Source organism: Dryobates pubescens, chromosome 8, assembly GCF_014839835.1.
Source record: "Dryobates pubescens isolate bDryPub1 chromosome 8, bDryPub1.pri, whole genome shotgun sequence".
In the NCBI taxonomy this organism is placed as follows: Eukaryota; Metazoa; Chordata; class Aves; order Piciformes; family Picidae; genus Dryobates; species Dryobates pubescens.
In genome coordinates, this window is record NC_071619.1 from 44,233 (window position 1) to 60,050 (window position 15,818).

The 15,818-nt window shown below is 48.2% G+C and overlaps 1 protein-coding gene across 1 annotated transcript in view; it reads right to left on the bottom strand.

Annotated features, from left to right (window-relative positions):
• The window catches only part of ALDH18A1 (aldehyde dehydrogenase 18 family member A1), a 32,108-nt gene extending 16,290 nt beyond the window's left edge, over window positions 1-15,818 (bottom strand). The window contains exons 1-8 of the mRNA XM_009910404.2: window positions 15,700-15,818; window positions 12,917-13,039; window positions 7,746-7,969; window positions 5,969-6,118; window positions 5,774-5,878; window positions 4,231-4,383; window positions 3,538-3,628; window positions 1,086-1,210 (exon numbers count right to left, since the gene is read on the bottom strand). Of these exons, the coding sequence (XP_009908706.1) occupies window positions 1,086-1,210; window positions 3,538-3,628; window positions 4,231-4,383; window positions 5,774-5,878; window positions 5,969-6,118; window positions 7,746-7,969; window positions 12,917-13,010 (942 nt within the window). The 5' untranslated portion in view covers window positions 13,011-13,039; window positions 15,700-15,818. The remainder of the gene's footprint in view (window positions 1-1,085; window positions 1,211-3,537; window positions 3,629-4,230; window positions 4,384-5,773; window positions 5,879-5,968; window positions 6,119-7,745; window positions 7,970-12,916; window positions 13,040-15,699) is intronic.

Consider the following 15,818-nt stretch of genomic DNA (forward strand, 5'->3'; position numbering starts at 1 on the left):
GAGAAAATGATGCAGTATCTTTAGCTGTTTGAATTACTCATTGGAGTTTGATCAGCCCAAGCACTCATTGAGAGCCTGGTTAAGATACAGAGGTATCCTCATTGATTATAACCCTTTGGTAAAGCTATCAAACTACTGGGCTGCAGTTAGTTTTCTTTTAAACTCCTATGTAACTAAGAGAGAAGCTAAAGGGACCCATACGTTGTTCCAGGGTATTCACACAGGAGTTACAGCTCGAAAGGATCTCTGGAGCTCACGTAGTCCAACTGCCTGCTCAAACAGCATCAACTAGAGCAAGTAACTCAAGAAGGTCCAGTCAGGTTTTGAACACATCCAAACACAGATTCCACAAGTTCTCTCATCAGTGTGCTCCAGTGCTTCAGCAAGCTCACTGCAAAATTCCTGCATTCCAGTTCAATTTCTTGTATTTCAGTCTGTGCCCACTGCATCTTGTCTGTTCCCTGGACACCACTGAGAAGTGTCTGGGTCTGCATTCTCTATATCCTGCCTTCAGATATTTATACACAAACCTCCTCTTCTCAGGGGTAAGCAGCCCTAGCTCTCAACCTCTCCTAAAGACAGAGGCTCCAATTCTTTAATCATATTCATGCCTCTTGGTTGGATTCCCTGTGGTATGCCATGTCCTTCTTGTACTGCAGCATCTAGAACCAGACATAGCTCTACAGACATGGTCTCACTAGAGCTGAAGAGAAAGAAGTAGTATTTTCTCTCAGCCTGCTGGCTATGTTCTTTTCTAATACAACTCAGGATGCTGTTGGCCTGCTTTGCCTAAAGGGCATACTGCTGGCTCACATTCCACATGGTGTCCACCAGGACCCTACGTCCTTTTCAGTGAACCTGCTTTCCCAGTCAGCTCTCCAGCCCATACCAGCACACAGAGTTGGTCCTCCCCAGAGGCAGGACTCAGCATTTCCCATTAGTGAACTCTGAAAGGTTCCTGTCTGCCCATTTCTGCAGCCTGTCAAGATCCACCTGAACTGCAGCACCACTATCTTCTCCATCTCCCTTTCTCACACCTCGCTTTCCTTCAGAATAAAAACCCCATAAATGTTCCATATTTCTACCTTGGCTTCCATGCCTCCCATTCCCACTCGGGATTTGGTTCCAAATGTTACAGACTGCTGGTCTCCTGGGTAGAATATGTCAATGAGCTTCGCATCATCGGAGCCCGGAGGGCTGTCAAAGAGTCCTGAAATAAAGAAAATCCATTAGTGTCATATACCCTCATCATATATATCCTCCTCACCCATGGGACAAAAAGATAAAAAACCAATACACCCCTGAGGCTGGAAAGCTGTAAGTCCACTTTACAGGGCTGGAAGCACTCAACGAACTCTGACTTCTGTGCGAGTAGAAGCAGGAAACATGTAGCAGGCAGGCGCAAGAACTGCAGCTTTACCAAAAGCATGATGAGTAAGAAACCGCTGCATCCATTCTTGCATGCAGAATGGCAGCCTGCAAGCTGGGTAGTAGTGACATTTGGTTGAGGTTACAGAAACAGTTCAAAGCTTTTCTATGTTCAAAATAAGAACTTTGGTATGCAAGCCCACAACTGAACAGGCAAAGGACAGTCCTCACCAAAATCTCAGCTACACCAACACTGGCAAGCTATTGCAGAATATTATTTGGCTTATACTCCTTGCTCCAAACACATATCCTTTAACCTGCATAGTACTCATGGAATTCTGCATGGTTTTCTGGAACAAGTCACAGTATCACAGTACAACCAAGGTTGGAAGAGACCCCAAGGATCATCAAGTCCAACCTGTCCCAGCAGACCCCATGACTAGACCATGGCACCAAGTGCCACGTCCAATCTCCCCTTGAACACCTCCAGGGACGGTGACTCCACCACCTCCCTGGGCAGCCCATTCCAATGACAAATGACTCGCTCGGCGAAGAACTTTTTCCTCACCTCGAGTCTAAACCTCCCCTGGCACAGCTTGAGACTGCGTCCCCTTGTTCTGGTGCTGGTTGCCTGGGAGAAGAGACCACCCCCCTCCTGTCTACAACCACCTTTCAGGTAGTTGTAGAGGGCAATGAGGTCATCCCTGAGCCTTCTCTTCTCCAGGCTAAACAATCCCAGCTCCCTCAGCCTCTCCTCATAGGGCTGTGCTCAAGGCCTCTCCCCAGCTTTGTTGCCCTTCTCTGGACACGTTTAAGTGTCTCGATGTCCTTCCTAAACTGAGGGGCCCAGAACTGGACAGAGGACTCAAGGTGTGGCCTAACCAATGCAGAGTACAGGGGCACAATGACCTCCCTGCTCCTGCAGGCCACATTATTCCTAGTACAGGCCAGGATGCCATTGGCCCTCTTGGCCACCTGGGCACACTGCTGGCTTATGTTTAGGCAGGTGTCAATCAGCACCCCCAGGTCCCTCTCCGTTTGGCAGCTCTCCAGCCACTCTGACCCCAGCCTGTAGCTCTGCATGGGGTTGCCGTGGCCAAAGTGCAGCACCCAGCACTTGGACTTATTAAATGCCATCCCACTGGACTCTGCCCATCTGTCCAGTTGGTCGAGGTCCCTCTGCAGAGCCCTTCTGCCCTCTAACTGACTAACATCCGTTCCCAACTTGGTGTCATCTGCAAACTTGCTGATGACTGACTCAACCCTCTCATCCGTATCATCAATGAAGATGTTAAAGAGGATGGGGCCCAGCACTGATCCCTGGGGGACGCCACTGGTGACTGGCCGCCAGCCGGATGTGGCACCATTCACCACCACTCTCTGGGCTCGGCCCTCCAGCCAATTCCTAACCCACCCAGATTCAGCATTCTCACCCACCCAGATTCAGCAGTGGGGCAGAGAGTCTTTGGCTTCAATAACAGCATCGGCATGGGGCGCATGCCTTCTGAGGCACATGGCAAATTGTCCCTGTACGAGACAGGAACTGAGGAGCTCAGTGAAGGCCAAACATAGATTCATTTGAGTATCTGACATTGTGGCCGTTTGACGCTGTGCCTTTAAGGAAGGGGCATGCTGGCTAAATGTTTATAAAATATTTTGGTATTCTAAACAAATTTCATTGGCCAAGTTAATGTGCGAGGTGAGGTTAGTCCCAGCGCAGCTGGAACTTTCTCTCAGTCTTCCTTCCTTCGCTGCCCTTTCAGCTGGATCTGCTTCTGGGCTTCTTGCCAAGAGATAAGAACTAACTAACTCCCTGTAACAGGCCTGTCCGCTTCTTTCCCCATCCTGCTAACCATCCTCGTCTCTTCTTCTACCTCTTTGGGGGAGAAGGGAGGTAGGGGGGTGAAGGGGGCACAGGGGGAAGCCCCCTCTGTGGGGTGTCTGGTTTCTGGTTGAGTTCATTTGCTGTATATTCCTGTATATATTGTAAAATACCTGTATTTGTTGTGTTACATATAATATGTTTCCTTGTAAAATATACTCTCATTTCTCCGACTGGGTTTAGCCGTGGTCTCTTTCTCAGTGGGGGAGGGAAAGCAGAGCCTTTCCTTTCAAACCACCACAGACATGCTTCAATCCAACAAGAAAGTAAAGCAATGACTCACAAACCTTCTACATCTGAGAGAACTATCAGGAGATCGGTTTTCATTTCCACAGCAAGTCGTGCTGCCAGACTGTCATTGTCCTTCACACTTATCACCTGCAATGCACATTCGTATCAGCAACATTGAACTGCAGGAGGCACCAGCAAACATATGGCTGCAACATACCAAAGCAAGCTACTGCAGCACTACCAGGTCCTTCTGAGCTCACCTGCTCACATGCACTGGAAACTCAGAGGTGATCTTTGTGTGAAATGATTTTGTAATGCAGTAAAACTTTTGGAATATGCTTTTGGAATGCAGTAAACCAGTACTAAAATGACAAGCAGCATGATCAGCACCTGCATCCTCCACCTCAGTGTCCAGTGACAGGACAAGAGGTACTAACTGACCCTGCTTTAAACAAGGGTGCTGTACCAGATGCCCTGCACAAGTCTCTGACAATTTCAGGTGGAAACCAAACTGGGCATGCTTGCTTTTGGCACAGCAGACATCATCTGCCCTGCTTTCACCCTACATTGCTGTCTCACGTCAGAAACAGACAGGTCAGCACAGTCTGCCAGTACCCTCTGCCCACAGTATTTTGTTTTTTGTTGCAGGCATCAGAGGTCCCCAGTCATGGCATTAGTGAAGTATACAGATAGTGTTGCACCATCTATAAGCAGGACCAACTCCCTTAGAATACTTTACCCACATTTACCCCCTGCAGATCACTGTTGGGCTCTGGAGGTGGAACAACAGCATCATTAGTGTTAATTATAGGGACAATATTCATTCTTAGTAGCTCGTGCAACGTTCCATTTAAGTTCCGACGTTTCTGTTCATCATGGAAATCCAGATTGGTGACTAAGATCTGAAAGAAGGAGGAAATCAACACATATTGAGTCCACCACACAACATCATGATGAACAAATGTGTTCACCCTCAGATCAGTAGGGAAACCTAAGCCAGGCTGAAGGAGAGAGAATCCAAGAGAGAAATGCTCTTTTCACAACACTTCCAGGTTTATATGCGTTACCTTCCACCAGAGTCTACAACGGCCATTCTCAAGCTGACAGATCATAGGCTCCAGGAATCAAATTGGAAACAAAAATATAAGCAGAATGGGGATGCTGATGGAAACTACTAAGACCCTAAACAATTTGACAGATTACTCAGAATACTGCATTTCCTGCCTTCCCTCTCAATGTAATGGTTCTACTGCCACAAGCAGAGGGGGATTTTGTCTCAAGTTTTCTCAGCTCCAGAGCTCACTTGTTTTTCTGAAAGAATCTTGGTCCTAAAGCCTCCTGTATGCAGACAGCATCCCTTTTTGTTATTTTCAGACAAGAAAAAAACAATACCTCAATGCTTGCTCTGAAGATGTTTGGGGTTTTTGTTTGTGGTTTTTTTCATTTTTACTTCGGTATTGGACAGTTGAGAACTAAGCAAACGACTGCCCCGCACAAACATTACAATAGCAGTGGGAGTCAATGTGTCCACTGACTTCACTGGCATGGGCAACTAACTCTTCTAAATCATAAGAATGGTGTTGTCTGCAGACCTGAACAAGATTGTGATCTAGTGCAAACCGCAGTAACCATCAGCTATCCTGCAAACATGTTAGTGATACCAGCTACACTGTACTACAGGGAGAAGTTCCTCCAAGTGAGGTCTCATACTAGGCTCCTACACTCATTAGAAGTGTCTCAATGAGCGAAGTCTCACAGCTGATGCAATTCTGTGTTCTCAGAGTATTTAAGATAAGCAAAGCCTGTTTATTCAGCAGAGGTGGAAGACCCAAGCTATGGATACAATCACTCACAAATTAGAAAGGCTTGAGGAACAGATGGACAGCAAGTTCTGAAATGTGGATGGGTGCTTCTGTCAGCTCTACAAACTGTGCGCAAGTTCAGCCACTCCTGATTTTTAACCTCTCACTTTGGATTGCCAACTTCAGCTTTTGTGGAGTCCTTAACAGAAACCACCCCCTCCCCACACACTGGAGCAGGACACACACAAACTCCAAAATGAAAAAGCGTATTTGCTCCACCTTGACAAGAGGTCACCCCCTTTCAGAATTACTTAGCAAGCCACTCTTGCACAAGCTGCTGTGTACACTACAATAATAAGCCCCCAAAGAGAATGACAGTAGAAATGCAAGACCACAATAACAGCATATACAACCATGAAAAAGAAATCCAAGAGCAATTCCATCACTAATTGAAGTAGTAAGTCAGTCTAGGAAAGACAAAATCCCTTACCTGAGCTGCACAGATGCTGTACTGTGTAAACATGGCCTCGTAGAGAGCCATTAGTCCACTCTGGCCAGCTGCTGCACAGGCTCGGGCCTCCAAGACTGGGATAGCCTACAAAGATAAAGACCAGCTGTCAGGCAGTGGCTGTAGGAGGCATTACCCAACGTTCAAGGAGGAGCAGGGGTGCCACCAGGCACTCACCATGTCTTTAAGCTGACTCTGGCCAGAGTGCAGTGCCTGCCTCACACTCTGAGAGAGCAGGATCTCGTGGCGCAGCCGCTGCTTGCCGAAAGCCACAGCACCACTGGTGACAATCATCATCTCCCGGCCCTGGTTCTGCAGCATTGACACCTGTGAGTGCAGACACGAGAAACAGGGCCTGCAGTAAGACCATTGCCAGCACAATAGCTCTGGCTATTACAGATAACTTTATGCTCAGCAGTTCTTGCTTAAGTGACTGTTGTGTTCCATCTGAGGATGCACAAGGCAAGGTGACCACCCTCCAAGATACTTCTGCACACCTTTCTAGCCACTTTGGAGCTAGGCAACGGCCTCCATGCAATCTGTACCTTCTGCCAAATCTGCTTTCCACACTACCCGTTTTTATGAGAGAGTCATGCTGGACTTTTCACAAGCTGTATTATAAGGTAACACTTCATACTCCTCACCCCTCCACCTCCATTGCTACAGATAAGGAGAGATAAGATACAAAAAAGCTGCAAAGTAGCAGCTGGACCTTCCACAAACTTCCTTAGTCACCATCCCTTCCCAAAGCTGCCACTGTATAATAATTTGCAATTCTAGGAGTGAAGAACCTAACTCTTAAAAGTATAGATTTAACTACTTCTTCCTTACGTGAATCTGACCAGATTCTTTTCTAAGCTCCCCAGCTAAATGCCTTAAGTTCATTTATTAACTTTTCTTCCCAGAGAAGATATGTCCAATCCTCACCAAAGCAGTAACTCCCCTTTGCAGAACCAGTCCATGGTTGATCCTACCAGCTTTTCCTGCAAGTAATGAGGTTTCAAGCTTTCTCCTGGAGAAAATCTGCAAATGCTCAGATAATCAAGATGAGTCTACTTTTCCTGCAGATTTCACAAACTTCAGTGCCACCTTCCTGCTAGGTATAGTTAATGCTCCAGTCATGTTACCTAGGCATAAAAATCTCACTGTGGAAATCTCCCCCTCAATACTAGATCTGGCTGACATGAAGTTAACTTCCTTCCCCGGTGCCCGTATAATGCTGCGTTCTGGGTTTCAGGACCACCACAGTGCTGGCAACATTCTGACGTCCTGCCTGTTGCTAAACAGTGTTTGCACAGTGTCAAAGCCTTCTCTTTTTCCCACGATAAGCAGTACTTGCATAGCTTTAAGGCTTTCTTTTTCCCACTAACTCCCATCACAGTAGGTATGCTAGGGGCTGTGCGAGAAGCTTCAGGAGGATACATTTGGGACAGGTAGTAAGAACTGGTCAAAGGGACATTCCATACCATGTTCAGTAATAAAACAGGAGAATAGGAAAGGGGAGGAGGGTCATCTTCCAAGGTGGCTGCCACTCAGTGACTGGCTGGGACTTGGTCTGCTTGTTTGAGGTAGTGAGTGATCACCTTAGCATCACGTGTTTCTTTTCCCCTTTCCTTCGCTTATTAAAACTTTATTTCAACCCATGACTTCCCACTTTCGCTCCTCCTGTTTCCTTCACAATTTGACTGGTGATGGGGCAGAGGTGTGGGGAGCAAGCATCTGTGTGGCTGCTCAGCTGCTGGTCAAGACCATCCCACTGCATCCTCAGGCACCAATTTACTGAGTTGCATGATTTATGCTACCACAGCACAGGGGCACAAAGCGGGGAAATCCCAACACCGCTTTCAGTGGCCACCACTGTTGCACAAGATCTTCCTACAGTCCTGTGTGTCATCCAACAGTCACCAAGCATCTGAAGTTAAAAACGAGCATTCCACAGCAGTCCCAGAATTACCTGCTCCACAATAGATGCCAGCCGGCCGAGGGCCAAACCACACTCATCCCCTCGGGTCACAACAGCACTGCCCAGCTTCACCACGATGCGCTTGGCATGCTTCAGCTCGCTGCGGTGTGCAAAGGACTTGCCGTGCGTGCGGCTTAGCGGCACGGTGATGAAGGGGATGTTGCTCCAGCAGCGCAGGGACTCGCTCCTCACTCTCTGGCTACGGCCAGGGAGATCTGTGATTGAAGAAAGGGAGAGACACAGAGAGAAAAAGGGCAGTTTTAAGTGTTTCCTTCAGACTTTAAGCCCCGTGAAGTGGTCAGGCGGTTGGACTAGATGATGGGTGCAGGTCTCCTCCAACTGATCCAAGTCTAGTTTAGTCACTCCTAAGCAACAGCTCATCTGAAGATGCAGAGACTTCTTCACAAATCAGTAAATTGAACCCTAAGGTGTGGTCAGAGAAATCTCATTTTATGTAATCTGTTCAATCTCTCTAACCTTGATGCTCTGCAATACAAAATAGATTAATTTGTAACCTAAAGTGGGTGTAACTTCTGCTGGAGAAAGAAGAATGAACAAGGTGCTACAGAAAAAAACGTCCTTTAGCAATGTTTTGAATGAATTCTTTTGTTCAGTATACACACAGAAGAAGCTTAAATGATCAATCATAATTGAGAGGGCTGCACTAACATGTCACATACGCAGAAGTAGAAAATGGGATTTGGAAACAAGTTTCAGTTGCCCCTCATTTTCACGAGGGCATACTTGTGAACCTATATAAGGCCTACGATACATACGAAAAAGTAAGTGAAGGAGTCAAATTTAACTGCTCTTTGTAGCCTTATACATCAGTATATGGATATTTGCTTATCCCACACACTGCAACTAGAAAGGTGTAAAAGCCATTTCCAGTTCTCTTGCCTACAGCTTCAGGGTTTAGGAGTTTCCAGGGAGGCAGCTGTTGAGGCATAACCAGTATCTGAAATCACTTTTTTTCCCAGAAAAACAAGGAAAAAAACAACAGTTCTAGAACAAAAAGAGAATCTGATTCATCTCCACTGAAGTACTAATTGCTAACTTTGCTCTGTGACTGTCAAAAGCTATCTATTTTAGGTATTTTACATTGGACTGAATTCGGCTCCCACATTACATAGGCAACACACTTCAGGTGAGGAAAGCGCATTAGCTTGCTTCACAGGTGGCTAGGGAGAAACTGATCCAGCCATGCAGACTATGTTTGGGACAGAAAGGTTTCCAGGTGTTGCAGTTTTGAAATCCAGAACCTTGTCAACAGCTTTGACTCCTTAATAAAAGAATGGAAACGTATGGAAAAGACTCAAGAGTTTGGCACTGCAGACCCTTCCAAGTAACCTGGGTGAAGGTTGCTTCCCAGGATTGAAGAAGCAAAATTTCACAGTGCACAAAAGCTGAACAGGATCCCAAGAGAAGCAACGAAGAACAAAAGAAAACTGTGATAAATGCTCAATTCAGCTTCAGAACACAACTGGTGAAATAACCAGACTTGCTTCAGTACTGAATAGTGACTGCTGTCAACAGGAAGGACTAACTCTCACAGTGTTAACTGGTTTACTGACTTTGAAAAATGTGGAATATTTAGAAGCACAACAAATGCAGAAGTCAACAGAGCTAGAGTCAGGAAAAAAGGTTTTGTATTATCAAGATCTTAACATTTGTGAATTCATATAAATATTAACAGAAGAACTGCTAACACACAGAGCAATGTTAAACTAATCTTGCATGCAGCAGTAGAGAGTCAATCTCCTGATCTAAGAGAGGCTATCTATATACACCTGCTGTACCACAGACCACTAATCAAAGAGACAGGGACTGCTTCTCTCAAGTCAGGATTTCAGGGAAGAGCTATTTACTGGGCACCTATGTATATAGAGTAGAATAGACCAGGTTGGAAGAGACCTTCAAGATCATCGTGTCCAACCTATCATCCAACACCACCTAATCAACTAAACCATGGCACCAAGCACCCCATCAAGTCTCCTCCTGAACACCGCCAGTGACGGTGACTCCACCACCTCCTCGGGCAGCCCATTCCAATGGGCAATCACTCTCTCTGTGTAAAACTTCCTCCTAACCTCCAGCCTAAACCTCCCCTGGTGCAGTCTGAGACTATGTTCTCTTGTTCTGGTGCTGGCTGCCTGGGAGAAGAGACCAACCTCTGCCTGTCTACAACCTCCCTTCAGGTAGTTGTAGAGAGCAATAAGGTCACCCCTGAGTCTCCTCCAGGCTAAGCAACCCCAGCTCCCTCAGTCTCTCCTCATAGGGCTTGTGTTCCAAGCCCCTCCCCAGCTTTGTGGCCCTTCTCTGGACACACTCCAGCAAGTCAACCTCCTTCCTAAACTGAGCAGCCCAGAACTGGACACAGGACTCGAGGTGTGGCCTAACCAGTGCAGTGTACAGGGGCAGAATGACCTCCCTGCTCCTGCTGGCCACACTGTTCCCGATGCAGGCCAGGATGCCATTGGCCCTCCTGGCTGCCTGGGCACACTGCAGGCTCACATTCAGTCTACCATCGACCAGCACTCCCAGGTCCCTCTCTGCCTGGCTGCTCTCCAGCCACTCTGACCCCAGCCTGTAGCTCTGCATGGGGTTGTTGTGGCCGATGTGCAGAACCCGGCACTTGGATGTGTTCAATCTCCTGCCCTTGGCCTCTGCCCATCTGCCCAGCCTGTCCAGGTCCCTCTGCAGAGCCTCTCTACCCTCCAGCAGATCAACTCCTGCCCCCAGCTTGGTGTCGTCAGCAAATTTACTGATGATGGACTCGATGTCCTCATCCAGATCATCAATGAAGATATTGAACAGGATGGGGCCCAGCACTGATCCCTGGGGCACACCACTGGTGACTGGCTGCCAGCTGGATGTGGCACCATTCACCACCACTCTCTGGGCTCAGCCTCCAGCCAGTTCCTAACCCATCGCAGTGTGCTCCCATCCAAGCCATGGGCTGACAGCTTGGCCAGGAGTTTGCTGTGGGGGATGGTGTCAAAGGCCTTGCTGAGGTCCAGGTAGACTACATCCACAGCCTGCCCCGCATCCACCAGGCAGTCACCTGATCATAGAAGGAGATCAGGTTGGTCAGGCAGGATCTGCCCTTCCTAAACCCATGCTGGCTGGGCCTGATCCCTTGGCCATCCTCTAAGTGCTGTGTGACTGCACTCAGGATGCCCTGTTCCATGATCTTGCCTGGCACTGAGGTCAGGCTGACAGGCCTGGAATTCCCTGGCTCATCCAACCGGCCCTGCTTGTGGATGGGCACCACGTTGGCCGCTTCCAATCCTCTGGGACCTCTCCAGTGAGCCAGGACTGCTGAAAAATGATGGAGAGCGGCTTGGCCAGCTCATCTGCCAGCTCGCTCAGCACCCTGGGATGGATCCCATCCGGTCCCATGGACTTGTGGGGATCCAAGCGGCTGATCTCCAACTGCCCCATTCTGGAGCAGAGGAAAACTATGCCCTGGCTCCTTCTGCCAGCTCTGCAGGCCAGCTGTCTGGAAGACATTCTGTCCTGCTAGCAAACACTCGGATTTCCTGCAAGCTTCTAATCCAAGTAATTTTGAATCACAGAATCAGTCAGGGTTGGAAGGAACCACAAGGACCATCTAGTTCCAACCCCCCTGCCTTAGGCAGGGACACCTCACACTAGATCAGGCTGGCCAAAGCCTCATCCAGCCTGGTCTTAAACACCTCCAGGGATGGGGCCCCAACCACCTCCCCGGACAACCCATTCCAGGGCTTCACCACTCTCATGGGGAAGAACTTCCTCCTCACCTCCAGCCTGAATCTCCCCACCTCCAGCTTCATTCCATTCCCCCTAGTCCTATCACTACCTGAGACCCTGAGAATTCCCTCCCCAGCCTTCTTGTAGCCCCCTTCAGATACTGGAAGGCCACAATGAGGTCACCTCAGAGCCTTCTCTTCTCCAGACTGAACAGCCCCAACTCCTTCAGTCTGTCCTCATAGGAGAGGTGCTCCAGCCCTCTGCTCATCCTCCTGGCCCTTCTCTGGACACCTTCCAGCACCTCCAGATCCCTCTTGAAATAGGGGCTCCAGAACTGGACACAGTAGTCCAGGTGGGGTCTCACCAGAGCGGAGTAGAGGGGGAGGATCACCTCCCTTGCCCTGCTGGCCACGTTTCTTGATGCAGCCCGGGATCTGATTGGCTTTCTGGGCTGCAAGTGCACACTGAGAGCTCATGTTGAGCTTTTCTTCCACCAGCACCCCCAAGTCTCTCTCCTCAGGGCTGCTTTCCAGCCAGTGACTGCCCAGCCTGGATTTGTGCCTGGGATTGCCTCGACCCAGATGCAGGACCCTGCACTTGGTCTTGTTGAACCTCCTGAGGCTGGCTTGTGCCCACCTCTCCAGCCTGTCAAGGTCCCTCTGGATGGCATCCCTTCCCTCCAGCTGTCTGCTGCACCACACAGCTTGGTGCCATCAGCAAACTTGCTGAGGGTGCACTCAATGCCACTGTCCGTGGCACCCACAAAGATGTTGAACAAGCCTGGTCCCAGGACTGATCCCTGAGGGACTGCGCTTGTCCCTGGCCTCCCCTGGGACATGGACCCATTGACAGCCACTCTTTGGGTGCAGCCATCAAGCCAGTTCTGTATCCACACAGTGGTCCACCCATCAAACCCCATGTGTCACCGGTGTGGAGACCAGGATGTGGTGCGGGGCAGTGTCGAAGGCTTTGCTCAGGTCCAGGGAAACGACATCAGTTGCTCGCCCCTCGTCTATCAATGTTGTCACCTGTTCATAGAAGGCCACCAGGTTTGTCAGGCAGGATTTGCTTTACTCAAGATGTCTGTGGGCTGAAAATGTAGATAGGGGAGCAGGCATTATCTAATCCTGTTGTCCAGGAATGTATGAGGTTGACAAAGAACTTCTACAATAGCAGTACTTTCCCAGCTGGCCTTTCTGTTTGGAATGCATGGCAGAATGAAAAATACATCCCCTCACACCCCCAGCTGAATCACTGAGGGAGAAAGTACCATTAAGAGAGCATAGCTTCAACCACAGCTCACTTCAGAGGCTGTAAGTTTTGAATGATGTTAATGAGATGATTCTCCTTTCAACAGAGGAAAGAGCACAGCATGCCCAGACACATACTGCCCAAGGTTATTAGAGATGTGTGCTTTCTCTCATACATACGTAGACAGGAGACAGCTGCGACGGCATGGGGCGAGAACACAAAGCACCACCCAGGGGAACGGACAAGAGGACTCAGTGCAGCTTGACACAACATTTTGAGATGCCTCTGCAAACCAAGGATATCTGTAAGTTAAAAGGAAGGGAGAAAGGGAGTAAAAAACATGGTATGGTTAAATATCAGTGAACATTCATCTCTATTTCTTTCCCCACTGCCTCCCCAACTTGTTTTTTTAGTACACTCTTAACCCAGTTTCCTTGTGCAAGCATCAGGCAGCCAACTCTCTCCACTTTGCAGAATTCTCACTGTGATTTAGAAGAACTGAAGGACTCTGCTCCATTCCTGCTGGCAGAAGATCATTATTAAAGATCAAGAACAAAATGTGGTTGCCCAAGAAGGGAAAAGACTATTAGTGAGTCTACAATGGAGAAAAGTCACAACTTTGTTCAGAGAACCAAGAAAAAGGGAAGAGGTTGTATCATCCAGAATCCCTTCTACCCCTGTTACCCTGAGTGGAACTGACAGTCTCCTCTTCACAGACCATCTCCCTTAGCAAACACAACCAGGCACTCCGCCTGAAGTTCTACCTGCCAGATATTTCCTGTGACAACCTCTCCTGTCAGGCCTTCAGCTCCCACTACAGCAATAATCCCGTCACTAAAATGCAGATCCATACTAGCTAGATCAAGCTGCATTACCTCCTTCCTTGCTCCTCTTGATTTATCAGGGAACCACTTCACATTATCACTACAGGGCTGCTTGCAACCAAACCCAACCTTGTCATGGAAGACTGCCTCGTTTCCCTTTGCCAGGTACAACTTTGCTAAGAGGAAGCAGCCAAGAAAGAATGAGAAGTGGTAGATGGTATCAATCTTTTGAAGGAAAAAGCACTACAAAGAAACAGCATGATTTTGAAACTAGCTTCAGAGAAAAAGCAAGGTGACTAAGTTAACAAGAAGACAGAAATGGGCATTTTAAAGCAGTAGCACAAAAGGAGATACGGGAAACGGGAATGATGGTGCCAGAAAGCACAGACAGAGCATGCGGCTGTGAATGACAAGCCAGTCCGAGGCTGCAGAGCAACTCCTTTCTCTCTTTTTACTCTAACAAGAACTTAAAATTAATTTCAATCCTCATTGTCTATTCCCAGCACTTCCACACCTGGTATAGTCAGGGTCTTTAGTAACAAGCCCCAAAGGGTGCCTAATTAAAATAATTAAAAAAATAAATTCCAAGTGTCTGCCTTACCTGGAAGGAGAGGTAAACATAAACACAAAATGCATTATTCAGGTATGTCTCTCCAAGACTCTAGTAGCAGCTTAATTTTTTATTTTTTTCCTTACCAGGTAAATGTACTCTTTCCAAACTAACCTCCAAAACTTATTTTAAAAAATATCATTCTGGCACATCTCTTTAAATATTAAAAGCTATGCTTAAATTACTGCTCACAGAAAGCAATACTATTGACTAGTTTTCACGGATTTATTATATTCATAGTATCAGTCAGGGTTGGAAGGGACCACAAGGATCATTTAGTTCCAAACCCCCTGCCATGGGCAGGGACACCTCACATTAGATCAGGCTGGCCAGAGCCTCATCCAGCCTGGGCTTAAACACCTCCCGGGATGGGGCCTCAACCACCTCCTTGGACAACCCATTCCAGGGCTCCACCGCTCTCATGGGGAAGAACTTTTTCCTCACGTCCAGCCTGAATCTCCCCACCTCCAGCTTCATTCCATTCCTCCTAGTCCTATCAGCAGTACAGTACATTTAGATTCTGGTGCAGACCAGTGCAAAACGCCTTAGTTAACTTCCCAAGCCATCAGTGGTCTCAAACCCAAAACTGGTGCCTTCTAACAACGATCCTCCACACTGCTTTTTCAGTAGGTTGGCTGCAGGCCCATGGGATCTCTGCAACAATCTGCAGTGAGCTGATAAAACAGAACTAAATAAACTGGGTTTATGGGTTTACATGTAATGGTCAACATCTCAACTAAGTGTTAGGAGACTCCACCAGTAAAACAAGTCTGGAAACCAAACTCCTACAAAAAGAGTTAGACTGTACTACAGCCAAGCAATTAAGCAGAGACAAACCAAGTTCCAAGGAAATGCACACAAGTTTAATGACATCTTTTACCATGACACAAATAAATCCGCTGTAACCTTCAGAGGGGTTGTTATTTAAACAGCTTTGCTATCTTACCAACTCAAATTTTGCAAGAAGAAAGTAAAACCCGTGCAGTTCTCGGTGCAAACTCGAAAGCAGGAAACTTTCCGAGGCAAGCCAGCTCATCAGAACTTACTAACATAAAGTAAAGCTTCAAATAAATTGTCTTTAGAGCAGTTTGCAAATATCATTACCCAGGCCCTGTGGAAGTTGTACACCGAGATAAGAGGCAATTCAAAGCGACAGCTGCCATGCAATTCTCCTCCCAGGAACCCATTCCAGGAGGACAGTGTGCTCGCAACAGCCTGCATCTACTGGCACTGCACTGTGCAGCGGCGTAAATCGTCACTGGCCTGTCAGAGCCACTCTCGCCACTCGACAACCTCAAGAGACAGAGGCCGCGGAAGCTCCGTGTTGCTCCCCCGCCTTGATCTGCAAGGAAGCTCGCAGCGCACGCAGGGTGATGCTGCACGGCGGCAGCTCTAGAGACGGGACTGGGACCCGCGCCTGCCTGCGCTGCAAAGGCCAATCTGAGGAGCGGAGCGGTTCGCCCTCGGGGCAAGCAGCAGAACCTACTCCAGCACAGGCTGCCGCAAAGCCCAACGGCAGACAAGTCACCTGTAGCACGTTTATCACGGACACCCTCCGCGTCACTCCTCGCCCCAGCGCTTGGACCACACCGCGCGAGCCTAACGCCGACTGTGATACAGAGCCCACAGCAGCGGCGCCGGCGAGGA